The sequence below is a fragment of the Trichomonas vaginalis genome, chromosome VI, assembly GCF_026262505.1.
Source record: "Trichomonas vaginalis G3 chromosome VI, whole genome shotgun sequence".
Taxonomy (NCBI): domain Eukaryota; phylum Parabasalia; order Trichomonadida; family Trichomonadidae; genus Trichomonas; species Trichomonas vaginalis.
Window position 1 is genome coordinate 1556996 of NC_067208.1, and position 24324 is coordinate 1581319.

Below are 24324 nucleotides of genomic sequence, written 5' to 3' on the forward strand. Positions count from 1 at the left end.
TTTACTGAGATGAAATGACCGAAGAAGTTGAAACGGTAGATTTGACACCACAAACAAAAAGTTCAGAACCATTGTCAAAACCTGTCAAAGAACTTACAGATGAAGAGAAAAATTCAATAATAGAAGGTGCAAGGTCTGGAAATACAAACCCTAACTATAAAGTCACTTTTCATAGAAATGGAACGGCTAGTATCTCAAAAAAGAAACAGACTCTCACAAATAAAATATTGAAGTCTGGAGGAGCTTTCGAGACAACAGATGGAAAAGTTTACTTCACTGACCAACAGTTCATTATAGAACATCTCATTGACTTAGAGTCGAAATATTCTAAACTTTACAACAAACACAAAAAGTTGAAAGGAAAACAAAAACAAATGGCATATGATATTTATGAAGATGTTGACGACACAACTGTTCCTGCAAGTGAGGTAAAGTCAGAGGAACCGAAAAGTGACGAAAAACTGATAGAAGAAGAAAAACCAAAAACTGAAGATAAACCAAAACCAAAGTTTAGTTTGGAAACTAAACCAAGTCAACCTTCATTAGCTGGTATGGGTTGGCGTCAAAGACTTATGGCTTCAGGCAGTTATGTAAAGTAAAGAAAAAAATATTTTTTTATTTTTATAAAAATGCCCCCATATAGAATGGATAGAAAATCTGCTAGAATAAAAGCAGAGTTACAAAGATATGGTTGGAGAGTTTCGAAGAAGTTTAAATATAAGAAAGGAAGACCCATAAAAGTCTATGACAAATTGTCTGGTCTTCGCTACGAAATGGATTTGGAAACAGCACGTGCAAATTATCCAAACAGACTAGAGAGGTTAGAAGAAGAACGTCTTATGGACATGCCTTTCGATGTTAGTGAACCTCAAGTTGAGGGACACGACGGCTTTGCCAGATTCTATTGGAAACATGACGAACAATTGCATCCTTTGAGAAGGAAAAAAGGTAGTGCAGAGGATGGTCATGCTCCCATGGAAAGAACAAGATATGCATATGAAAAGTATCGTGAAGTTCGTGCTAAAATTGGACAAGGTGGAGACTTTACAGTAAACTTTGACGAAGGAAAGAACAAAGAAGGCTTCATGGGTGTACTTGCTGCAATTCAAGACGGAAATAAGAAAGGATACAATCTCAGATTGACCATAACAGATTTGGATGGTCACATTTACTATGCACATGGCAATGAACAAACAGCCGCAAAACTTCTTGACGCTTTCAAGACTACAAAGAGAGAACAAATGGTTGACTCCGACTCAGACATTTTGAATGCAATTGAAGGAATTGCAAGTGTCAAGTTCGAATGGTACCAACCTAACCCTCAAGCAGTCAGACAACATGCTGGATACTTCCCGTTCATAAATAAGTCTGACATTGACTTGACAAGGTATGGAATTTACAATTCAATTGAAACAATTGTCAATGAACCTTGCATTCTTACATGTCTCAGGAACTCTGGTCTTGTTACAGATGAGAAGATGAAGTATCTTGAGTCATGTGTGAAGACAAGGTACATTCTCAGAGGTCAATTGGCAAAAATTGCACCGTTGGCAAATGTCAATATCCGAGTCAACATACCTACAGCTAAAGGTTCTTCACATGACGACTATGTTGTTGACAAAGACTTACCATGGTTGAAGATTGTACTTGTCCACAACCACTTCATGTTGAACGAAAGTCTTATCTTTGGTAAAAGTAAGTGCAACATTGTCAGAGCTGTAAACATTCTTTTCGAGAAAGGTTTGTTGGAACCAATTCCAGATGACAAGCTGACAGAAACTTTTGTACCAAAAGACGAAACAAACTTTTCATTGTTAGCAAGACCAAAAGTTGTTCCAGACAAAGTTCTAGTACAAAAGAAGTACACAATTCCACAAGGGGTTGGTATGTTCGGATACCAACCTGAACCAGAAGAACTTCCAATGAGGTTGAAAGAACTTCAAGATGCTATAAACAAACTTCCATTGAGACATCCAATTGACGTCAAATTGTATTGGAGAGCATCTGAGTTAGGTCAGAAGGTTTTATATGAAACAGGTTGCTTCGACGATGTTTATGAGATAACAGGAGAAGTTTCTCAGAAGATAAGAGACTCACTTGAATTTCCACGAACTGGTCCAATTGGTTGCGACAAGTTCGACTCAGATGAAAAGATATACTATGTCGACCTTAACGCTGCATACATGAGGTTTGTCCAATATATTCCGACTGGAATTCCAAACGAAGATGGTGAGTTCCCTGGAAGGAACTATACAGTTGGAAAAGTCATACAACAACTGTATGATATTAGGAAAGCTTCAAACCCCAAACTTGCAATGACACTCAAATTGCTTATGAATTCGACATGGGGATATTCCATTAAGAAACCTCAAGAGATGAAGAGTAAACATTATGAGAAGGTCGACAACTTTGTTGAAAGGTTTTCTCCTTTTGTTTTGAAGTACGAATTCACTCAAGGTCAAAGTGGCTTAGTAACCACATTAAAACCTATTGTCGAACATTGGTCTTACCCTCAGTTCGCAAAGGCAGTACTTGACAACTACAACAAATTCTTCTCCGAAGTCAAATCCAAAGTGAAGGTTTACTATGAGAACATTGACGCACTCATGACGAACGAAGAAGGATACAACAAACTCATTGAAATGGGAATGGTCGGTGAAAAGATGGGTCAATTCAAATTGGACAAAATTTTCACCGAAGTTCATGTCCTCTCCAAGCGTAAGTATTGGGGCATACTTGAAGACGGCACAGAAATAAAACATTGCATGAAGTAAAAAATTTTTATATTCCTTCCTAGCTAATTTCCGTTTAATTTCATGGTCGCCCTCGGAGTCTTTGAATCGGACAGGTCGAGTTACACCATTCTTGGTCTCAAACTCATATATAACCTGTTTGTCTGTATTTTCGTCGACTATGGCACGAGACACGAACATTGACCAAACGGACAAAAAGTGTCATTTCGGATGGTCAAGCAGCCAATCGCATTCGAGCACTTCGAAGAAGCCTTACGTTCCAAGGGAGAGGGTGTCTGGTGCAAGGGAGAGGTCATGAGACTCTACGAGCAGTACATCCTCAATGCTTGGGAGGACAAATCGTCCTTGGATTGGCAATTCTACCAACTCCTCTGGGACGACCTCCTATGCAACTGGGATGACGAAAGAGTCCAATTCAAAGGTCGGGAACTAATTTTGCAAATTGCCCTTAATTTAACATACTTATCCAAATAAACACCTAAATTTACTTGGGGTTTCCCCCTAAAATAAAATTTTTTTACTCTTAGAACCACTCGAGGTTCTCCTTACGGTTGTTGAGCTTGTCACCGTCAATGTGTCTGACCTTCGTCTTCTTGCCTGGATTTGGAACCCATTGAATTGCGACAAGCTTGCCCATGGAGATTGAACCGCGATTCCGAAGGTTAAGGTTCAAGTGTCCCAAGTTGTTGAGGACTGGGGTAAGAACCTTGCCTGTCTCCTTGTTGCGGATTTGGTATGGGTAGGGTTGGGAAATTTCATAACTGTCATCGGCAACAAGGGTTGCCCAAACTTCCTCTTCTTCGTGTTTCTCTTCTTTCTCTTCTTCCTCTTCTTCCTCTTCTTCCTCTTCTTCCTCTTCTTTGATAATACCTTCGGCAATTCTGTGTTCACGAAGTACGGTGTTGCATGTTCTGTCCTTTCCGAGTACCTTCCAGATGGCGTCTATCTCTTCGAAGAAACGGTAGATGAGTCTGGCAAGGTCTCGGTTCTCTCTCCCGTAATAGCGCAACGATTCTGAGAAATCGTTCAGGACTTTCTCATTGGAAACTTGGTTCATGAGGAACTCACCTTTAAGTTTGGTCATCTCTGTCATAAGACTACTTTGGAGAGTCTTAATGGTGTTTGTCAGATGAGCTTTCAAATTCATAATTTGAATTTGAACTGGGCGATTGTCTGGCAACCTTGAAAGGACATCTGCCATTGTGTTCGGCTTCGGTGCTTGTTCGGACATCGAAAAAATGAAGTGGTTTGAGAATGACGGTTTTACTTCAAAAAGCTTGTTATGACGGTTAAGTCATACAACAAGTTTAAAATAATATCTTGTTCTTCTTCTGAACGTTTGTTGTCTCTTCCGATAAAAGTTTCGAACATGAGAACCAAAAAACGTTTTTTAAGATTGCGGAAGAGTTCAGGCAAATTTTCATATTCTGGATATGTTGGGAGCAGTTCAAAACATCTGAGCTGACTTTCGGACAAAATTGGGACAATGTCAGAAAATTCATCTTTGGTCGGACTGCTTGAAGGTAAGTCCCTTACATGTAAGTAGCTCTGGTAAAGTCTTCTCATTTCTGCTAACTTCTGGAGTATAGCTTCGTAATTTAAGAGTTTTAATTTTAATTGTCTTATTCCTCTCTTGACATCTAAACGGTAAGTATCCATGAGGTCAAGAGTAGCTTTGGTAGCTTTAAGTGGAGCTATCTCTTCTTTGACTTGTGCAATTTTGGTTGCAATTGTGGTTTGAGCTCCTTCAAGTTCGCCGTCTATGTCGTTCTCAACGCCTTCAACTATGGCTTGAAACTCTTCATCGGTCCATTGAGATTGGTGTGGGACGAATTTAACTTGCTTCATTCAAAAAATGAAAAAAAATGTTTTTACTCTAAACGTTAAGGTTTACTGAACTGGTTGGATGTCGCCTTCACAGGTTATGTAGAACGGCTGACCCGAGAAGTGAAGGAGACCCTTGAGAATTTGGTTCATTCTTGGGAAAGGGTTCTCTCTGTTTGGAAGTTGTATCCAAGGACGCTTGGCAAAGAACTTGAGAAGAGCTTCCTTCTTTGCTTGCTTTATGTCGTCGTAGGCTGTCCCGTCTGGTATTTGAATTGGAATTCCAGTCGAAGTCTCGAGATTCAAGGCAGCCCTTCCCGTTATCCAACCGCTAACAAGCTTGCCTTTTACATTCTGCCTGAGGAAGTCTTTAACAAGCTCGTTAATTTCAATTAGGTAAATTGCCTCGTCGGTAGGTTCGACCTCGACCATTGCTACTGTCAGAAAAAGTACTGCTACTGTCAGAAAAAAGTACTGCTACTGTCAGTAAAAGTACTGCTACTGTCAGTAAAAGTACTGCTACTGTCAGTAAAAGTACTGCTACTGTCAGTAAAAGTACTGCTAGTTGCAGTAAAAAGGAAAATTTGAGAGGGTTTTCGACGATAAAGTACTGCTACTGTCAGTAAAAGTACTGCTACTGTCAGAAAAAGTACTGCTACTGTCAGTAAAAGTACTGCTACTGTCAGAAAAAGTACTGCTACTGTCAGTAAAAGTACTGCTACTGTCAGAAAAAGTACTGCTACTGTCAGTAAAAGTACTGCTACTGTCAGTAGCAGTACTGCTAGTAGCAGAGATTTTTATCGTTGTGGTCCGACGGTTAAGCCACAAACGAATGTCCGACGTCCCACCAACCGAGCCCATTCCCAAGCCAGAAGAACCGAAAGCACCAGCCCCTGCACCTCAGTTCCAGCAAGTCCCTCCACCAAATTACTACCAATTTCCACCTCAAGGTTACTACCAATTTCCACTACAAGGCTTCCCGAACTACCCTCCTCAGCCTATGCCTTACTTCCCCAACCCTTGGATGTTCCAGCAAGCTCCACCCCAGCAATTCCAATCTCAATCCCAATCGAAGAGAGACCAAGAGTTCGAAGAAGGTCTGAACCGCTTACGCAAAGAGTATGCTACAGCTCCAATGGAAGATGACAGGCTTTCAGTCTCTTCCCTCAAATCGACCGATTCGACTCGTACCACAGATTCGGTTCGTGACCGTGAAGACTACCTCAAGCAGTCTGAGAGACTCTTCATCCTACAACCATTTACAGTTGGAGCTCTCAAGAACATGCGCAATTACGAAGGTCAGACACCAGCTGGAGACCGCAAAACAGACGTACTCGCAAGAGCCGTCCAACTGGTCAAGACAAAGACCGAGATAGTCGACTTCATTCTTGCAGCTTGCCCATACAAGTAAAAAAATAAACAATTACGAGTTAAACTTTTTATTCTTTCTTTTCTGAGTTGTTTAGAGCTGGTTTCTCTTGTAGGAACCTTTCGTACTCTTCCATGGTCATGTAATTGCGAATTTGGTACGCAATTCCAGGTTCGTTGTTTTTGAACCTTACGTATGTAACGCTTCCATCCTCCTCAGGGAAGTAAGCTGCTAACATCTGACCAAGTTTTCTCGGTGACTCGGAGCTCATAAAAATGTCACTTTTTAAACGTTAAGTTTTTAGTCTTATTTTACCCTTTGTTTACCCTTTGTTTGTCAAGGTAGTATTGGAGTGCAATTTCTCCAAATTCTCTGTGTCGGAGTTCTTCAGCATTTTCCAAGGTGTCCCTGGAGAACTCAAAGAAGTTGTCAAGAACATACTGCCATGCTGCTCTTCTGAGTTCGTCGGTATTTTGGAAGTGTTGCACCTTCGAGTCTTCGGACATGAAAAAATAACACTTTTTCTATTAAACCGTTTTGGCATTTCTCATGAGTGAGTATAGTTCTGCCGAACCATTGGAAGAGAAGAAGTACTCTTGCTGGCAAAAGACAAAAATAGTTGCCTTAGTTGTCATTGCAATTGTACTCGTAATTGAATTCATTGTACTTCTCTTCACGTACATAAAACTCAGCAATGGTATTTGCTTTAAGAAGCTACCATCTTACTAAGACTAAACACTTACATTTTTCAAGCTTGACTTTTTACAATTTGAATTTTGTTGCTGAATTCAGTAAAAATAATGTTTAGGTGAAGAGGTGAGATTTCACCTCTTTTTTCACCTGTTTTTTCACCCTCGTGAATTTTCATGAATTTCCTTAAGATAGAAAAAATAAAGTTAGTTTTATTTTTATTTATTTTTTTATTTTGTATAAAAGAACAGAAATGTCAACAATCGGCACAACAACAATTCAAACAACTACAGCACCAAACTCGCTAGTTATGAATCCTACGTCAATGTTGGTAGAGATGAAAAGCTTTATTCCTTCTTCATATACTTTCGAAACAAAAATCCAGAAGATAAAGCAAGAACTGTTAACAAGTAATTTAGACTGTAGTGCGAAAGATGAAACAAATGAACAGTATCTTTATGAAATGCAGGACATTATTGACCATTTACCCAAATTGCCTGAAATCCAACAACAAAAACTAACCATTCCCGAATTTGACGAAATTGAAGTCAAAGCAACTGACTCGGTAGAAATAAAGAAGTTCATACGAAAGGTAAATTATGAATTCCTTGGTTTTCATTGCAACCATAAAGTTATGGACAAAGATTGCGACATGGTATATAAGAATGTTTCTGACCTTTACAAATCTGAAGAATTTAAGACCTACGACAACTTTGTTTCATTAGTTGCAGAATGTGTATGGCAGATAAGAGATAAAGATAGAAGAGGTAAGGTATGGAACGAACAGATAAGACCCGCTATGTTTGAGATGAAGAAAACCATTGACGCCTTGGTTGTTTTAGCAGGTAAGGTTTCAGAATATAACGCAAAAATGAACCCGCAATGTTCTAAATGTAAAGCAGCAATTAGGAAATATAACTACTCCGTCAAAGAGATAGAAAGAATGAGAAACGACTATGCAGATTTAAAGAAAGAAGCAGAAAAGCCAGCAGAAAATAAAATGGACATGTTAGAATTTCTGAACAAAAACTATCCAACAGCAGACGATTTCCTTCTATCTGATGTCAAGAAGAAGTATAAAGAAACTTTCGGTATCGTTAAAACATTCGATGTACTAAAAGAAGAAATAGAAGCTACGAAATTGTTTAGGATTTCAAATATACATCGTACAATTCATGTAAAACGCTTATAAAATAACTGGGGTGAAAAATTAGGTGAAAAAAGAGGTGAAATCTCACCTCTTCACCTAAAATATATTTTTATTGAATTCAGCAACAAAATTCTGAGTAAAATAATTTTTAGGGCATGTGTCAAACCGTTGAGTTTTCACAAAATTTAAAAAATAACGTTTACCATGCAAAACGTTTGTGAAAAAAGAGGTGAAAAATTAGGTGAAAAAAGAGGTGAAATCTCACCTCTTCACCTAAATTATATTTTTGCTGAATTCAGCACAAAAATCATGAATTTCCTTAGTTAGAAAAATAAAGTTAGTTTTATTTTTATTTATTTTTTTATTTTGTATGTAAAGACAGTAATGTCAACAACAGAGAACACAACAACAGTTATAGTCCATGAAGCTATAAATGAAGAATATGAGTACATACAATATAACAAACAACTCCGTCTCATTCGTTCGGTCAAAGACGATATGTACCAAATGCAAAGTATAATGAACGCTCTTCGTTCTACAAAGCAAGCATATCATTGGTTTGAAAACCAACAGACAAAAGAACTTTTAGAAGAATTTCCTCATATGATTGCGTTCCTCGAAAAACCGAGAGAAGAGATTCCGTACGAAAATCGTGAAAAATTGCCAAACGGTTTGAGAGGATATTATGTACATAGACTTCTTGTAAATGCTGTTGCAATGTGGGCTTCGCCTCGTTATGCTTGGTATATTTACAGACTTCTTGACGAAATTCATAGACAAGAACGTGAAGAGATGGAAAACAAGCTTGAAGCAAAAGACAAAAGCATTCAGAAAAGAATACCACGTTCGGTACCAAAAGGAAAGGAAAAGAACTATAAGTATATGATTTATACTGAAGAGATGGAAAATGAAGAAGATAAAGATATGGTTATGTTGCATTTAGTCAGAAGAAACAACAAAAGCTTTTACGACCTTGCTAAGATTTACAAATCTGACAGAAATTGGTTCTATCGCGAAAACTTACCGATTTCAATGACCCCAAATGAAGATGTGAAACAAATAGTTCAAGATACGTTACCTCAAACACACTATGATATTAAAGGTTGTACAATTCTTACATTCAAAGAAGATTTGTCATTGTTAAAGGAAAAAATAACAGAGTATTTTGACAACTTCAAACAAGCAGAGTAAATGAACTCTTTATTTTTACGCTTGACTTTTTACAATTTGAACTTTGTTCGCGTAGATATGAATTCTGAAAGAAGTATGAGGGTCTTGTATGACTTTGTACTTCTCCCATAGTTCATGTCTGTCAAACTTACCTGCCATGGACTCTTTCATAAGTTCCATGAAATCGTCTTCGGACAATCCAGGGAAAAGTATTATGTCAGTAAGTATTCTCTTTACATCCTTACTTAAACTCTTTGCTGTCTGTACACAAATGACAACTGAGATGTTAAAGTGTCTGAGCTTCTTAAGAATTCGACACATGTCTTGTTCTCTATTCTTTAACAAAGGATGAGAAGCAAAGTCATCTAAGATAAGAAGACACCTATGAGGGTATGTCTTCCAATCGTAAGATTGCAATTTCTTCGAAATGTATTCTATCTCTTTCTGTTTGTTTCTGAAGTGTTTCTTCTCTAATATTCTCTGCATTTCCTCATTTGGGTCTTTAAACTTCGAATTTATATACTCATTTATAGCATTGTACTTCAAAACTCTTCTTTGGTACTTCTTTATCCAATCTAACAACTCAGAGTCTTTTATACATACTAACTTAGACTTCTTTATAATATCTTTGAACGAATTGACGGTTTGGTCAAATTGACCAGAAGTACTACAAATGACAACTAACTCATAGAATGGGTTCTTCTCATCTAGTTCTTGTTGTTGTGCAGCCATTTTAAGATAAGTGAAAGTCTTACCCGACCCAGGTGGTGCAATTAGACCTGTTATACCATTCTGAGCAAATAAGAACTTGTCATGTATGGGTTTTATCTGAGCATTTTCTAACTTCCTCTTGTTCTTCTTCAAAACATTCTCAAATTTTTTGTCAATGTCAGCAAACTTTTTTTCTAACATATTTTTAGAAAAATTAAAATTTTTATCTTTTAGAAAATGTCTAGCGATTTCGCTATCTATATTCGAGACAAGCTTTTCGACAGCAAAACATCTGTCGACCATAAAATCTTACATAGTGTAAACAAGAAAGGTGAATTTGTTCTAAAGTTCTGTTTCTGGGAATATGACAAGAACCATAAAACATTAAGCAGAGAAGTCTTAAAATTTGTCAATGACAGACTTGTTGACAGAGATGACGCCTCTTGGAGAGATGAAGTCCAACAAAAATTCTTAGAATGCAAAGAAGACACATGCGCTGTTCTTGAAGATGAAATAGAAAACAGAATAGAAGAGCTATTAAAGGACAAAGAACTTTTACAGAAATATGGTTCTGAGAAATTTGACGTCTCACCACCAGAAAAGAAGAAGAAAGGAAAGAAAGAGAAAAAAGTAGAAGAGAAGAAAGAACCTGAACCAGTTCCAGAGAAGGTGAGATATGACATGTAAAAATAAAATTTTATTTTTAGAACATTTCTGGGTCAATGTCAATGTTCTCTTCCTCTTTAGGAGTAAACACTGGCTTAGACTCTAAAATCTTTTTACCCAATTTACCTTGAACTTCTACAACTTTAGACTCATAATATTCATAGTCGTCTGCTTTCTTTGGTTCATAAGGTATAACAAGTTTGTATGCTTTACCTTCTTCGAGTTTTGAGAACCTTCTGTCAAAACTTTCTTTGACTGCTAACAAACCTTCTATGTCTAAGTCTTCAAATTTCGCACCATTTTTAGTCACAATAGCAAACTTAACTGGTTCGATGTTCCAAACTTTGTCAAATGAAGACTTTTCAAAATGGTAGAAGTAAACATTCAAATATGCGAATGGAGCTAACTTATCTTTGACTTCTGTCATGTACTTATTTACTGAGATGAATTTTGCCATCTTTTCTATCGGATAAAAAAATATTTTTTTTAAATTTACTCAGAAAAATTTTTCTTTGTATATACACCATTCTGAACATCTAAAAGATTTTTGACATTTGCCAAGAATGTACGTTTAGAAGCTGCCATATAACCATATTCTTGACAATATTGTTTATACGAATCGTACAATGACCTTTCATCTAAACACTCAAAGTTGCTTTCTTCTATGAACAGTTCATATACACTCTTGTTTGCTTCTAACAATGTTTGTCTCTCTTCTGTATGTGGAATTTGTCTTGGATTGAACTTAGAAATATCTAATGTCATAAAATATGAGAACAAGTGGTTGTAAAAGTCAGATGTCAAAGTTTCTGCTAAGTCGTCAAAATATTCTGTATCTTGCATATGAGCTTCTGACGTTCTGACAACTACATATCTTCTGTCAGAACTTTCTAACTTCATCGGAACAACATTGTTTGAAACCATAACGAAGTTTGCAACATTTTCACAAACTCTTTGGTCTTTATATTTTCTTTCAACAACTCCAACTTTGTCTGTTATAAGACTCTTCAAAGCATCTGAGTTCAAAACTTTTGTTGTATCTATACTTTGAAGTTCATTGCAAACTATAAGTTTCATATTCTCTATTGAGGAGTTAAATTTACCGCAGATGTTTTCTAAGTTTGTCATATTCGGATTCGAATAACCTTCTAACAGTTTGCATAAGATATCTGTAAAGAATGTGTTCTTACCAGTTCCTTGTTTTCCAATTATAATGAGAGCAGTTTCATTTTTAGCACTTGGATGTTGTAAGATGTTTGCAAACCAACATAAGATATACTCATAAACCTTTTCGTTTCCATTGCATATAATTTCTTTGACATGGTCTAACCAAGCTTCTATAATATTTTCTTTCCATTCTACTTGTTCGTATTTATATCCAGTGAAGATAGAATAGAAGTTTGGAGAAGGTGTATAGAACTTTATACCTCGAACTGAAAAATCTTCTAACTTTGACAATAAGATATCCCAAGCATCTAACATCTTCATGCCAACTTGTACAACTTTTATTTTCTTAAGTTTCTGTCTACATTCTTGTTCTGAAACTATTGTCGCTCTTGGTTTGTTAAAGACAACATCCCATTCTTTCATGACATAACATTCTGGGGCAGAGTCAACATAAATGACTAAACGTTTCAAATTCTCGACTGCTTTGTTATAGTCTCGAAATGGACACATATTTCTGAAGGCTTGGAAGTCATAAAAATCTGAAACATCTATTCTGTACATTTTTATAAAAATAAAAAAAAATATTTTTTTATTCTTGAGCTATTTGTTGTTGCATTTGTTGTTCTTGAGCTATTTGTTGTTGAAGTTGTTCTTGTAATACAATACTTTCACCAGTTGCATCTTCCAATTCGAAACTTTCTGCCGTCATTGACAAATACATAGGACATAAAAGTTTTACAGGAACAAAGTTTGCGTCAACTAATGTCAACGTTATACTTGCCAAAGTGTTTGAGTTCACTAAGGTTGAAAATTCTGCATTCGAATGAACAATAGGCAAACCAGCAGAGAAAGTGTTGTTTATACGCATAAGTATCTTTTGGTCATAATAGTTTCTGTCGACATTCGAATAACACTTTGAACCTAAGTTTGAAACAATATATAAGATTGGTGTGCTTAATGTCAATGGAATAGACATTCCTTGTATGACACCTTTTCCTGTTATAGGAAACTGTTGGTAGTAAAAACCAGATATAAGTTTTGTATTATAGCTCATATTGTTTATAGTAAACTCAGTCGGACATCCAAACATAATGAAACCTGCTCTAGTTGCAGCACATGTTACATCCGTCCTTAAAGTATTAAATAAGTCAACAAAACCTGTTGGTGGTATATCTGAGTAAGTATCTTCAAAGGAGTATTTTTTACCATTCACAACAATAAAATCTTCTGGTGTCAAAAGAGCAAAACAAGCTTTAGTCGTCATTGTGTTTAAGGTTAGTTTACAATATCGTCCTTGAGGACTTTGTAAGTTTGTTGTTATAGAATTATATGACTCAGGGTTTTTAGTCGTAATAGTATAAACCATTGTGTCTTCTGCCATTTTACTTAGCAAATAAATTTTAATGAAATGTTGTGGTCGTCAAATATTTTTATAACGTCTGGGAAACTATATTTTAAGTTCAACGTTTCACCTCCTTTCATAACGTATATCTTGTCAATGACATTATATGAAACACCACAGCAACTAACGTCGGGTTCTATTTCTTTGATGTTTATATCGTCTGCCTCTGTCAAAAGTTTCAATAGTTCTTTCAAAACTTCATGAGGTGCAATGACATATGAGTTCACTTTTACAGGGTTGTGTTCGACCAAGTTTAACATTATACCTAAAGCTTGACAAATCTTCTCCTGAGTTTTAAGTTTGTCTTTCAGTTGCATGTAGTCATTTCGAATATCTGCAACAGAACTTAAGTCTCTGCTAACTTCAGGATATGTTGGTTGTTCTTTTACAGGAACTATTGTTATACCATCTTCGTCTTCGTATGGTTTCCCCACTTCAACATCTCTTTCTTTGACATTGACAATAACACTTTGACTGTTTGTTTGAGTTGGTGAATTTAACTTCACATCTGCCACCGCCATTAAACCTTTTGAAACACTTACGCTTCTATTTTTCGGAAATGACATTTTACTTAGAATAAAAAGATGGACGTATTTGAGTATCTCTTCGAATTGAAGCAAAACAAAGTTTACACACACAAACAATACAAATACATTGACAGAATAGTTCTTTATACAAACAATGGTAAATGTTATAGAATAGCAGTCTTTGCTGAACCAAAATATTTTCATAAAGCAAAGAAAGTTGGTATAACTGAAATGGTGAAAGTTCTTGAAGCAGACAAAAATATAACAACAAAACTTACAGATATTTCTAAAGGAAAGTTTATAATACAATTTTATGTCAAACTGGCGTACTGTCAATATTTGACGGAGAGAAGTCAGTTCAAGAACAACTTACTGACCTGCTGCCAAAATCTGCTCGATGGAAGCTGTCGTTATGCCAATCTGAGGAGCCCCAGCAGGTTTCATCGAACGAATCTTCAAAAGAGCATCTTCCGTGAAAAGTGCTATTGGTTTTGTAAACTTCTTTGCTCTCAGTTCATATGGACCGTCTCTGTCACCAGTATATTGTATTTGTACAGTACCAACAGTTGAAATACCACCCATAAAGTCTTCTGAGTCAGCAAATGGAATGCCAAGCCAAAAGTTTGAACGGTCTCCATTTGTATATTGAGTTTTTTTGACCTCCTGTATGGGTCCATACTTTCACATATGGCATAATAGAACTTTGCATTTCAGGGTTAATGGTTGTTGTGAAGTTGTTGTTAAAGTTCATAGCATCTAATGTCAAGTTGTATGACCTCATATCCTCAACTGTAGAATATTCTTCTCTTGGATAATATTTGCCATCTATGTTTATATGATATTTAATACCGGGGTTGTAGAAACAAGAATAGTCATTTATAGTTCGTCTGAACAGTACAAACATAGTATCTGCGTGTTTCATTGCAGTTGTTAAAGCAATATCTGTTCTTGCACCTGCGGTTCCTGGATTTTGGTTTCCAACTTCACCTGCAAAGTCTTTGACAGATATTTGGTGTATAGGGAACATAAGTGGAACTGCAATATATTTGGCAGCTAAAGCATTTGAAATATCTGGGTCCAACATATAGACTGCAAGTCTGCTTTCTATTCTCTTGCATTCAAATTTTTCGCATGTGAACCTAACTGGGTCCCAAGCAGTTCCAGCAGCATTGAAATAATACTTTACTTCAGTGTTGAGGTTTGAGAAACCAAAGTCTAAGTCAACTTTGTCTTTGCAAAAGTCACAGAACTTGGCTCCACCAGTTCCAGCTACAGTAAGAGTGAATGGGTCTTGTGTTGGTGCAATGACTAAGTTATTTTTGCTTGGAGTAAGTTCGATAGAAATTTTTTCCTGCCCAGTTTGGCAAGTATCTTAAAAACCTGAAGATGAGGAAAGATGACAAAGGAACTCTAAGTTTCAGTTTTACTTTAGTGACAGCATTTCCATCTGAACCAGAAAGGTCAACATAAACTCCTGGAACGTTAGGGTCAAGTCTTCTTATTTTCTCAATAGTTGCATATTGGTCTGTTTGTTCTCTAGCTTGTGGTTGTACTGAGTTTCTCAAAGCGAACCATTCATAGTTTGCCCATGTTACTGTTTGAACTAAGTCAGAGTTAGAATATATCTTATATCCCATGAAAACTTCTGGAGCATATTGGTATCCGACATAGAAAATTCCATTGCAACCTTTCTTGTCAGACAACTTGGTAGAAGGTTTTATTTCAATGTCTTGTTCCACGTATAAGAATGAGTTGTCAATAGAAATTATATGAAACCTGTCGCAAGCAATATCTACTGTTGTTGAAGAACCTTCTCCAAACTCACCTACGTTTCCATAAGAAACAGCAGTTGTATATTCGTAAGCTCCAGGAACTATTTCTGACCTTCTAATGGCATTGTCGCATTCGTTATACCATTCGGAAACGTTTCCGTTCATGGCATCCAAAACTGTTGGCGTAATATTCTGAGCGGCGTACATTTCATATGGGTAAAAATATAGAATAGTTGGATTTATTTGTCATAATAGAACCCACGTGGACCAAGCTTTACTTTCTTCCTGACTGACTTTTTAACTCTTCTTTTTCCTTCATTGCACTACTTTCACTTTGTTCTTCACTACTTTCACTTTGTTTCTTCTCTTCTTCTTTGGTCGCTTTGGTAACTTGCCCTCTGCTTCAAGTTGTTGCATCTTTGCCTCATGTTCACCTAGTATGTTGTAAATTTCCCATGTCCTTTTGCCTTTGGGCTCTGGTCGCCCATCTCAGGTAACCTATATCCTAGAAAGAGTTGTCATAGTTTGTATTTGAGTCTTCGCGTATTGTTTGTATGACTCTTTCCTGAGTTTCAGGTTCAAGCTCTTCAAAAGAGCTTGTCCATATGGAATAAGCTCGTTTCCAAATATATGTTTTTGTAGCCATTCTGGTTTTCTTTCCATGTTACCAATAATATCTTTTGTGAATGGGAGCTTTTACCCAACGTTTCAGTCTTGCGTCATTTATTTCTGTAGTTGGTTTTATTTTGTCAAGGAACATGTTTTCAATACTAACATTCATTTGGTACTGTCCATTTGAGTTTTCTTAAATATTCATCCTTCTCGGTTCATTGTCTGCAAAGTAAGTTTTTATGACATTTTGTAAACTTTCGTTTGCAAGGTCATGTACAATAGGTTCTCTTCCTTCTCTGTCCCTAACTTTCTTTCTAAACTCTTCACCAAATATACCATCTCTATGGTTCTGTGTAGTTCTTGAGATAAATGTTCTAGAACGTCAGGTGTTATATTTCCATCAGCCATGTTCATTTCATACTGGTCCAAAATATCTGCATCTTTCATATCTTCAATGGCATTAAAGCCGCGCTGAAAATACCAGCTAAATCTGGTTCACCATTGACTTCCATTGCGTCTACAACTTCTTGGAATTGTGGTTGTAAGTTTATGAACCACCTATCCGGATTTGCTTTATGACCCCATCTCGATTTGTAGTTCCATAGTCTGCAGAAACAAAAGTAGGTTTGTTTCCATCTTGGTTAGGTTCTGAATGAACTTTAAACAATGTTTCATTTCTATATGTTTTGGTGAAATTTAACCTTTTATTTTCACCGAGTTCATCCAAAGATTGAACGTTAAATGCTCGTAAGTAAAAAGGGTTGTTGTATTTGTGTACATTTTCTTTCAGTACTTCCATTCTATGCTGAATATTTTCATCTGGTGTTGGAGTCTTTGTATGTCGGCGAACATTTTTCGATATCCTTCTACTATGTCAGCCGAATTTTTTTTAGACTCTTGGAAAGATTCCATATTCTCCGCATACACTTGTTGAGGGTCAAGATTTTTCGGCTGTTCCAAATCTTCATCTAGTTCTGTGAAGTTAGTTTCCAAAGGAGGGACTTGTTCGTTTCCTTCAGGCTCTTCTAGCTGTTGTTGCTGAACTATTTCTTCCATGTCTGGTTGTATCTGAACTTCTTCCTGTTGAGTTTCTTGTACCTCATCTGCTGGCATTTCATATATTCCGAGACCGTTTTCAACAATTTCCCTATCTACGTCATCCGCATTCATAAGCCTTTGTTCTTTCGTTCCGTCTCTATTTTTTACGCGTTTCATGACGAAAGTTGAATTGTCATTTAGCTCTGACATCAAATATCTCGGAGTAAATTCGTTCATGTCATTTGGATGATATGCTATTAAATCATATCTCTTAGCGAGCTTGTATTTTCCAGGTTTGAAATTATATCCCATTTGGTGCTGAGTCATAAAGCTAAATAGGTTCGGGTCAGTATTTCCATCCTTGAACTTTCTAATAGCTTCTTTATATCTGTCACTAAAGTCAACAGTATCTGGGAAACCACACTCTTCCTTCAGCATTTTTAAGAATTCTTGGTTTCCTTGTTCTCTACTTCTTTTATGTCCTTGCTCTGTTTGTGGTTGTGGAGGTGCAGGGTTTTGAACTGTTGGTTGTTGCGTTGGTTGTTGTGTTGGTTGTTGTTGTTGTGCTGGTTGTGCAGGGTTTTGAACTGTTGGTTGCTGTGCTGGTTGTGGAGGTGGTTGTTGTGTTGGTTGTGGAGGTGGTTTTGGTGCATGCCTGTGTCTATGTCCATGTGACGATGTAAATGTTTTAGGTAGTCCTGGTGCAGGTGCTTCTCTTGGAGGGTTTGGTGGTATATAAGTTCCACCAGCTGGCACATATGTTCCATCTGCAGCATAGTGTCCTACCTGACTTTTCGTTTTTAAGAAAGCATTTACTAGGTCTGTTTTGGTCTGTTGTAACTCTTTTTCTTGACTTTCCACAACAGTTGCTCTAACGGCGTCATAGGCACTTTGAACTGCCTGTCTCGTTGCTGCATCTGTTATTTTCGTCATATTTTGTGCTACTTCTTTTAACTCTTTGTCGAAACCTTCAGACTTCAGTTTCTTTCCAGATGAGAAGTCGTTCACTAGTTTCACCTTACTATGAAGAGCTTCGAAGGCGTTCTTAAAGTCAGCATTTGTTAAAGCTTCATTTGAACTGTCTTCATCCGCTTGTATTTTTGTCCTTATTGACCCTATAAGTTGGGCTGCTTTAGCGTTGGCTTGGGCATCTAACCAGTCATTATTAGCTTTTATATATTCTGCGCTTTTCATTGCCTTTTGCATGGCTGCGTCGTTATTTTTACTTTCTTGTGCTAAGTTTTCATACTGTACGGTTTGGTTTTGCAACTGTAAAAGTTTTTCTGCCTTTACATTTGCTTCAACTTCTTTTTTATACTCATCGCTATCCATATATGTCTTCAGGGCTTTTTGTTTTATCTCTTCATCTTTCAGTACTTTATATTGAGTAGTATGGTTTTTCAAATTTATAACATCTTGTTCCATTTTTGCTACTTCTGCTGCTTTTTCTGACACTTTTTTCGCATATTCCTCTGTACTTAGTTCTTTCAGTTGTTCTTCTTTCTTCTTTTTCTCTACGTTTAACTCATTGAGTTTCTTTGTGTGTCTGTCATATTCTAGTTTCTTTTCGTTTTCACTTATTTGTTTCTGTATGTCTATGTTTGACTTTTTGACATCTGTTATTTGATTTTTGAGTGAACTCAAATTCATTTGACTTTGAGGGTTATAGGCTGTTCCGTCTGCAGCTCCACCATAGCCTGCCATTTTCGCTAAAAGTGCCGCTCTTAAACCTCCACTCTGTGCACCAATAACTCGGTTTAAAAGCATAGGGTTGCTTGACATTTGTTGCAACATAGTGGGGTCATTCAGCATTTGTTGTTGCAACTGTTGTTGTGGTGTTAGTTTTACTATTGGATGTTTCAATGCTCTCTTCCTCTTACGTATATTCTTACGTAGCTTACGTGGCATTTTAAGTGAAGTAAAAAACATTTACGAAGAAGTTTCGACAAAACATTTACGAAGAAATCATGAAAATTCATGAGGTGAGAAAACAGGTGAGAAAAGAGGTGACATCTCACCTCTTCACCTAAATTATATTTTTGGGTCATTTACGCTCATTACGAAGAAGTCTTGACAAAACATTTACGATGAAGAAGTTTCGACAAAACATTTACGAAGAAGTCTTGACAAAAAAGTCAACGGCTGGTCGGCTGGGGTTCGGTCCTCCTCTTGGGTCTTGGGAAAAATTTCTTATGGGCTGGAAGCCCTCCGAATAAAAACTTCATTTATACTAAACATCTTCAGGGCTAGAAGGCACGAAGTGCCTGGAAGCCCCACTCCCTTTTTTTTTTTTTTTTTTTTTTTTTTTTTAAACACGCTGAATTTTATGATATTGTACTTTTCATGGAAATCTATGAAATGAGATTAATCATCATTTTGATCACAAGATCATTTTATCGATTTATTAAAAATATAATTATTTAGCATATATATATAGCAAATATATAAAAATTATTTGAAAAAAGCGTTTTTATATTGGACCTGGAAATTCATGATTGGCATCAAAATATGCTTTCTTATTGGCTAAAAGCTGATTTTAATGATATAAAAATGGCTAATTTTTGATAACCAGAGACTTTTTTTGTAAAATTTTCGGTGTTTATAGCAACGTAATTATGCAGTGTTGAAGCCAATAAACTGCAATATTGTATACAGCATGCTGCAGAGAATCTGGCATTGGTCCTAATGCATGAGGTTATCATATCTCACTAAATCAAATTATCGTGTTAGAGTTACAATATCGAATTTTCTATGGCTGTGCAATGCTTCTATTTAATTGGGTATTTTGTATCTGATATTCAAATTATTGAATTTTAATTTTTTAAAAAGTCAACATAAAGTAGTGTATCAACTCTAACCATCATATCTAAGCTAAACTTGTTTCAACGATTAATGTTCATCCATAGAGCACATTAATAATGCAGTTGTACATATATATTGCCTCATAATTTTCTGGATCTTTAGATCAAATTTCCATTAATACTTCAATATATACCTGTTTATATATTGAATAATGCATATAAATAGATAGAAAAGGATAAGTATTAACTTTGATCATCGATATTTGATATTTCGTGTAAATAATAAATATTTATTAAGGAATATCAATTCTACAAAAATATATTTATCCCAAAATAGCTTCCTGTTTCAACTCTTCAACAACTATTTCTGGTTAATCTTGTGTTTCTATTTACTGTTCTCCAGCATTTTCTATTGGTTCTTGTTCTTCATTATATTTTCTTTTGTTTTTGTTTGTTTTCTTTATCAATTTCATTATTTTCTTCGAATTTTGCATCAGATATCCTTACAATCATCTCTGTATCATCAAAATCTGGCTCAAGATGGTTGTGCTGAATGTTTGCAGCAGCTTGTTCTTAGAATTTCTTGTTTTCTTCTTCTAGCTCGGAAATTCTTGGAAAGTATAATGTAATTCTGAGACATAGTTACCAAATAGTAACAAGTGTTATGACCCTATACTTGAGGGCAGTTTTTACAGAAATCTTCCATAATTTCGAAAATCATTGAAAAAATTCTGTTTAACGCATTGGGATTCGTATGTTTATTGTATATGGCGAAACCGTTTTTAAATCCCCAACTGAAGGGAATGCAAAAAACATTATTCCTGCCATCATTTAAATTCTCAATGATGTCACAGAGAAAGTGTGTCCAGGTGGTATCGGAATTGATCGGGAAATCGGGATAAAAGTATTCAATTTTATCCCGATAAATCGGGATGAAAGTACTCAATTTTTAATCGGGACGGAATCACTACACATTTGATAGAAACATTATTTAAAAATCGTTTGAATATATAATATGCAACTACAGAAGATATAGGAGAATGTTGTGTATGTTTCATTGGATTTAATTTCATATTGGACGAAATTGCAAAAAGATTCTTTTGAATTTTGGTTTAATAAAAGTGTAAATGTCATATACTGTTAGTGTATGTAATAATAGATATGGTAATACTAATAAACATATATGATACCGATAATCATCAAAAGATCAGATATTACATTTTTATAAATATCAGGGATATTAATGTTTTATCGGTACTATTGCATACTTAGAGATATATTGAAATGTGGGAATAAAGGGTATTCGGAAAAAGAACAGGATATTCATAATATTAATTTATATGATTTTAAATTTGAAATGATTTGAATAGTTAGATGTGTTTGTGAAGTTTGGTAATATGATACAGATTGATTCGTATAAGAATATAAGTGAATTTGTGATTTTTAAAAAGAAATTTTTAGTAAAGATATATTTGAATAGAGAAATATTTGAGAAGCATTGAAAATTTGAGAAGAAAATTGAAAAGGGTATAAAAATGAAAAAGTAAAAATTAATAACGTAATAACATGTTTTAATAAGTTTTAAATAAATTTATAATATAAAAATATATTAATGATAAAATAAATTTGAATAAGGTTTTGAAAATAAATTGAAAAGCAATTGAATAAATAATAAATGAAAAATATATTACAGTAGGTATTCAGAAAAAATATATATGAAAAAAGTTAAAAAACATAAATTGATGATGAATAGATAAATATAACTAGAAGGAAAGTTAAAGATTTATTTAGTAAGGAAATGATAGAATAAACAAAAATTAAGTAAGTTTGTTTCTAAGATGTCTTATTGAAAAACAGATTTGTCTGATCACAACCACTTAAGACTTTTATAACAATAGAAATGTGTTTATGATATTGAAATAGTCAAATTACAATTTTTTTTCTAAGATGTCTTATATCACTATAATGTTTTATTGTTTCCATTCAAACTATAATTACAATTCTATACAAAATCCAATGAATATAAAAATAACCTTTAATTCAACCAAAATAAAAAAAATAATATAATAAATTAGTCATCTTCCGACAAAGGACTTTCCAAATCATCTTCATCAAATTTTGGTAAAGCCTGACTTAAATTTCTCACTCTGTTTAATCTCTTTTCGCATTTTTCAGCAATAATTTCAAGTTTGTTCTTCTGTATTTCCTTTTTTGGACGTATGATCCAACTATCGTCATCATCGCTATCAACATTATTCTTTTTGGGCATAGCAGGGTTGGAAATTTCTTTGAAATTTTGAACTTCTTCAACTTCTTTGTAAACGTCGCTTTCAGACGATATAGGTTCCTCGTCATTGTCTGATTCAGATTTGTCTGTAGTACTTTTCTCGTTTGGAGCATTTGAAATTTTTTTATTTTCAAAAGTCTCGGATTCTGAACTTATTGGTGTCTCAAAAGATCCATCTGATAATTCTGGAATAGGATATGGACTCTTTTTACCTTTAGCCTTTACCTCGAAATCATCATCAGAATCATCTGAGAGAGGTTCTGTTGCATGCTAAGTTCGGTCAACGATAGGAATTGAGGGGAAATTAATCGTCGAGGAAGTACGATTATGTAAAGTAAAAAATGTTGTGGGATTTTTAATATTGTATATAATTTTATAATAAAATTTTTGTGAGACATTTTAAGAAGCACATATAATTTTTTGAATTTAAAAATTAAAGTAGTGTTGAATGAATTTATTGATTAATTTAATACGGATATTTCTCAAAATTAATCAAAAATAGGTTTTCAGAGAACTTTTGAGATATCTTTTCAAAATGTCTTTTTGAAAATATATAAGTATTATATCAAATTGAAAAAAGGTATTTATCAAAATTCTAAATTCTTAATAAAAAATAACTTTTCAGAGGATTGTGATTTTGAAAGCATGAGTAATAAGTAAAAAATATCTACGATTTTAATGAGGAATTGTTCCTTATGAGGTATACATTATAACTATATACCTCATAAGGAACAATTCCCTCTTGATAGCTGGGAAACTTTCTCTGAATAACTTATCATTTGGAGAAAGTTTCCCAGCTATCTATTAGAAACTAAAGGCTGTGAGGCACTAATATATAATCAGTGCCTCATAGCCTTTAGTTTTGTTATTAAAAGAAAAACGAGAAAACTTGTTCGAAATGATAAACAATTTCGAACAAGTTTTCTCGTTTTAAGGAGGGAATTGTTCCTTATGAGGTATACAGTATGAATATATACCTCATAAGGAACAATTCCCTCTTGATAGCTGGGAAACTTTCTCTGAATAACTTATCATTGGACAGAAAAGTGACACTTTACATGGCAAAAAATAGAGCCTTACTTTTGAGATACTTGAGATTGAAACTGAATCTTATGAGGCGGTGATCTTGAATCACTACCTCATAAGGTTCAGTTTCATATAAAATTTGTTGCAATTTGTTATTCTTTTGCAATTTTTCTTATAAGATTTTACATATTTTAGCGGGGAATGTTTGTTATCATGTATATATTATAAATATCTACACGATAACGAACATTCCTCGCTAAATTGCTGAAAAACTTTGAGGAAATGTCGAACAATTTCCTCAAAGTTTCTCAGATTTATATAGATCACTAGAGTCCCCTAGGCACTGATTCTGGTTCAGTACCTAGGAGGCTCTAGTTCTCTAACGAACTGATAAAATGTTTTTAAATTTTTGGATATTGCTACCTGTGAAGCACTGACTTCAAGTCAGTACCTCACAGGTAGCAATTACATTGAAAGATGGGAGAAACTTTGTCCGAATGTTAAACTATTCGGACAAAGTTTCTCACATTTGTAGTGGAGATGGAAGGCTTTGAGGTATATTGTATTAATATATACACCCAAAGCCTTCCATCTCCACTTGAAAGTGTCCAAACTTTGGGTTAATACTTTGCAATTAACCCAAAGTTTGGACACTTTCTAGAAGGAATTGGAGGGTAAGAGATATACATTCATATGGTATATCTCTTACCCTCCAATTCCTTCTTAAAATGGGAGAAACTTTGTCCGAATGTTAAACTATTCGGACAAAGTTTCTCCCATTTTTTGAAGGAATTGGAGGCTATGAGATACTGATGCAATGTCAGTAACTCATGGCTTCCAATTCCTTCCTAAAACTCATAAAAGTGGACATTACATGCATATAAAATTTGACATGTAAAGTCCACTTTTTGTGAGCGGGGATTTGACTCCGTCAAATCCCTTTTTCGTTTACGAGAAAGCCAAATTCTCTCAAAAAGTTAAGTAGGACCAATTTTTTATAAAAAAAATCCAATTTCATTATGAATGTTAATTAATTTATATAATTATTGAATAAAAAATTTTCTTTGAGATTATGAAAAGTTCTTTGAAAAGTTATTTTTTCTCATTTTTAAATATTGTATTAGCCTATTTATTTATAATCCAAATTAAATAACTTTAAATTCAATATTTAAAGAATAATTTTGAAGGAATTGAGTTACTTCCCCCGACGATAAAATTGAGAGGTTTACATTTTGACCGAACTTAGCATGCAACAGTTCATCTGTAACTTCTGAATTTGAACTGCTGTGGTCTGAATTTGAATGAGCCTTCTCAATTTTGCTTGTTTTGCGAGTAATTTTCGAAAATTTTTCACCAAGA

General features: G+C 35.0%; 18 protein-coding genes and 2 pseudogenes across 20 annotated transcripts, besides 6 other annotated features; 8 read left to right on the forward strand and 12 right to left on the reverse strand.

Moving 5' to 3' along the window:
• Positions 1 to 19161: part of a mobile genetic element that runs on past the window's edge.
• On the forward strand, positions 15 to 599 carry TVAGG3_0786190 (phage tail repeat-like family; the record flags this gene model as incomplete). The annotated part of the gene is made up of 1 exon (XM_051246588.1): positions 15 to 599. One exon carries the CDS (start codon positions 15 to 17, stop codon positions 597 to 599), a length of 585 nt encoding a protein of 194 aa, XP_051082063.1.
• On the forward strand, positions 630 to 2013 carry TVAGG3_0786200 (uncharacterized protein; the record flags this gene model as incomplete). Its single annotated transcript, XM_051246589.1, has 1 exon — positions 630 to 2013. A coding segment is annotated over one exon (1384 nt), but the record flags the coding sequence as incomplete, so codon positions are not given.
• On the forward strand, positions 2607 to 2774 carry TVAGG3_0786210 (DNA/RNA polymerases family; the record flags this gene model as incomplete). Its single annotated transcript, XM_051246590.1, has 1 exon — positions 2607 to 2774. One exon carries the CDS (start codon positions 2607 to 2609, stop codon positions 2772 to 2774), a length of 168 nt encoding a protein of 55 aa, XP_051082065.1.
• TVAGG3_0786220 (uncharacterized protein) lies at positions 2964 to 3227 on the forward strand (the record flags this gene model as incomplete). The annotated part of the gene is made up of 1 exon (XM_051246591.1): positions 2964 to 3227. One exon carries the CDS (start codon positions 2964 to 2966, stop codon positions 3225 to 3227), a length of 264 nt encoding a protein of 87 aa, XP_051082066.1.
• On the reverse strand, positions 3277 to 3984 carry TVAGG3_0786230 (cytochrome B-C1 complex subunit 6, mitochondrial family; the record flags this gene model as incomplete). The annotated part of the gene is made up of 1 exon (XM_051246592.1): positions 3277 to 3984. The coding sequence occupies one exon, from the start codon at positions 3982 to 3984 to the stop codon at positions 3277 to 3279; it is 708 nt and encodes a 235-aa protein (XP_051082067.1).
• TVAGG3_0786240 (uncharacterized protein) lies at positions 4017 to 4601 on the reverse strand (the record flags this gene model as incomplete). Its single annotated transcript, XM_051246593.1, has 1 exon — positions 4017 to 4601. One exon carries the CDS (start codon positions 4599 to 4601, stop codon positions 4017 to 4019), a length of 585 nt encoding a protein of 194 aa, XP_051082068.1.
• On the forward strand, positions 5410 to 5988 carry TVAGG3_0786250 (uncharacterized protein; the record flags this gene model as incomplete). Its single annotated transcript, XM_051246594.1, has 1 exon — positions 5410 to 5988. One exon carries the CDS (start codon positions 5410 to 5412, stop codon positions 5986 to 5988), a length of 579 nt encoding a protein of 192 aa, XP_051082069.1.
• Positions 6017 to 6217, reverse strand: TVAGG3_0786260 (uncharacterized protein; the record flags this gene model as incomplete). Its single annotated transcript, XM_051246595.1, has 1 exon — positions 6017 to 6217. The coding sequence occupies one exon, from the start codon at positions 6215 to 6217 to the stop codon at positions 6017 to 6019; it is 201 nt and encodes a 66-aa protein (XP_051082070.1).
• TVAGG3_0786270 (organellar and viral DNA polymerase type B) lies at positions 6890 to 7828 on the forward strand (the record flags this gene model as incomplete). The annotated part of the gene is made up of 1 exon (XM_051246596.1): positions 6890 to 7828. The coding sequence occupies one exon, from the start codon at positions 6890 to 6892 to the stop codon at positions 7826 to 7828; it is 939 nt and encodes a 312-aa protein (XP_051082071.1).
• On the forward strand, positions 8171 to 8977 carry TVAGG3_0786280 (KilA, N-terminal/APSES-type HTH, DNA-binding family; the record flags this gene model as incomplete). The annotated part of the gene is made up of 1 exon (XM_051246597.1): positions 8171 to 8977. One exon carries the CDS (start codon positions 8171 to 8173, stop codon positions 8975 to 8977), a length of 807 nt encoding a protein of 268 aa, XP_051082072.1.
• TVAGG3_0786290 (protein of unknown function, DUF4106 family) lies at positions 8993 to 9868 on the reverse strand (the record flags this gene model as incomplete). Its single annotated transcript, XM_051246598.1, has 1 exon — positions 8993 to 9868. The coding sequence occupies one exon, from the start codon at positions 9866 to 9868 to the stop codon at positions 8993 to 8995; it is 876 nt and encodes a 291-aa protein (XP_051082073.1).
• On the forward strand, positions 9905 to 10354 carry TVAGG3_0786300 (uncharacterized protein; the record flags this gene model as incomplete). Its single annotated transcript, XM_051246599.1, has 1 exon — positions 9905 to 10354. The coding sequence occupies one exon, from the start codon at positions 9905 to 9907 to the stop codon at positions 10352 to 10354; it is 450 nt and encodes a 149-aa protein (XP_051082074.1).
• TVAGG3_0786310 (protein of unknown function, DUF4108 family) lies at positions 10371 to 10790 on the reverse strand (the record flags this gene model as incomplete). The annotated part of the gene is made up of 1 exon (XM_051246600.1): positions 10371 to 10790. One exon carries the CDS (start codon positions 10788 to 10790, stop codon positions 10371 to 10373), a length of 420 nt encoding a protein of 139 aa, XP_051082075.1.
• On the reverse strand, positions 11190 to 12061 carry TVAGG3_0786320 (uncharacterized protein; the record flags this gene model as incomplete). The annotated part of the gene is made up of 1 exon (XM_051246601.1): positions 11190 to 12061. A coding segment is annotated over one exon (872 nt), but the record flags the coding sequence as incomplete, so codon positions are not given.
• TVAGG3_0786330 (uncharacterized protein) lies at positions 12090 to 12764 on the reverse strand (the record flags this gene model as incomplete). Its single annotated transcript, XM_051246602.1, has 1 exon — positions 12090 to 12764. The coding sequence occupies one exon, from the start codon at positions 12762 to 12764 to the stop codon at positions 12090 to 12092; it is 675 nt and encodes a 224-aa protein (XP_051082077.1).
• On the reverse strand, positions 12887 to 13423 carry TVAGG3_0786340 (protein of unknown function, DUF4106 family; the record flags this gene model as incomplete). Its single annotated transcript, XM_051246603.1, has 1 exon — positions 12887 to 13423. The coding sequence occupies one exon, from the start codon at positions 13421 to 13423 to the stop codon at positions 12887 to 12889; it is 537 nt and encodes a 178-aa protein (XP_051082078.1).
• On the reverse strand, positions 14671 to 15408 carry TVAGG3_0786350 (annotated as a pseudogene). The gene has a single exon. A coding segment is annotated over exon 1 (738 nt).
• On the reverse strand, positions 16430 to 18183 carry TVAGG3_0786360 (annotated as a pseudogene). The gene has a single exon. A coding segment is annotated over exon 1 (1754 nt).
• Positions 18370 to 18759, reverse strand: TVAGG3_0786370 (protein of unknown function, DUF4106 family; the record flags this gene model as incomplete). The annotated part of the gene is made up of 1 exon (XM_051246604.1): positions 18370 to 18759. A coding segment is annotated over one exon (390 nt), but the record flags the coding sequence as incomplete, so codon positions are not given.
• A 1350-nt stretch (positions 19162 to 20511) lies between the features above and the next one.
• Positions 20512 to 20592: a mobile genetic element.
• Positions 20593 to 21466: 874 nt separating this feature from the next.
• Positions 21467 to 22200: a mobile genetic element.
• On the reverse strand, positions 21724 to 21921 carry TVAGG3_0786400 (MULE transposase domain-containing protein; the record flags this gene model as incomplete). The annotated part of the gene is made up of 1 exon (XM_001293371.2): positions 21724 to 21921. One exon carries the CDS (start codon positions 21919 to 21921, stop codon positions 21724 to 21726), a length of 198 nt encoding a protein of 65 aa, XP_001293372.1.
• Positions 22201 to 22613: 413 nt separating the features above from the next.
• Positions 22614 to 22975: a mobile genetic element.
• Position 22976: 1 nt separating this feature from the next.
• Positions 22977 to 23921: a mobile genetic element.
• Positions 23922 to 24220: 299 nt separating this feature from the next.
• Positions 24221 to 24324: part of a mobile genetic element that runs on past the window's edge.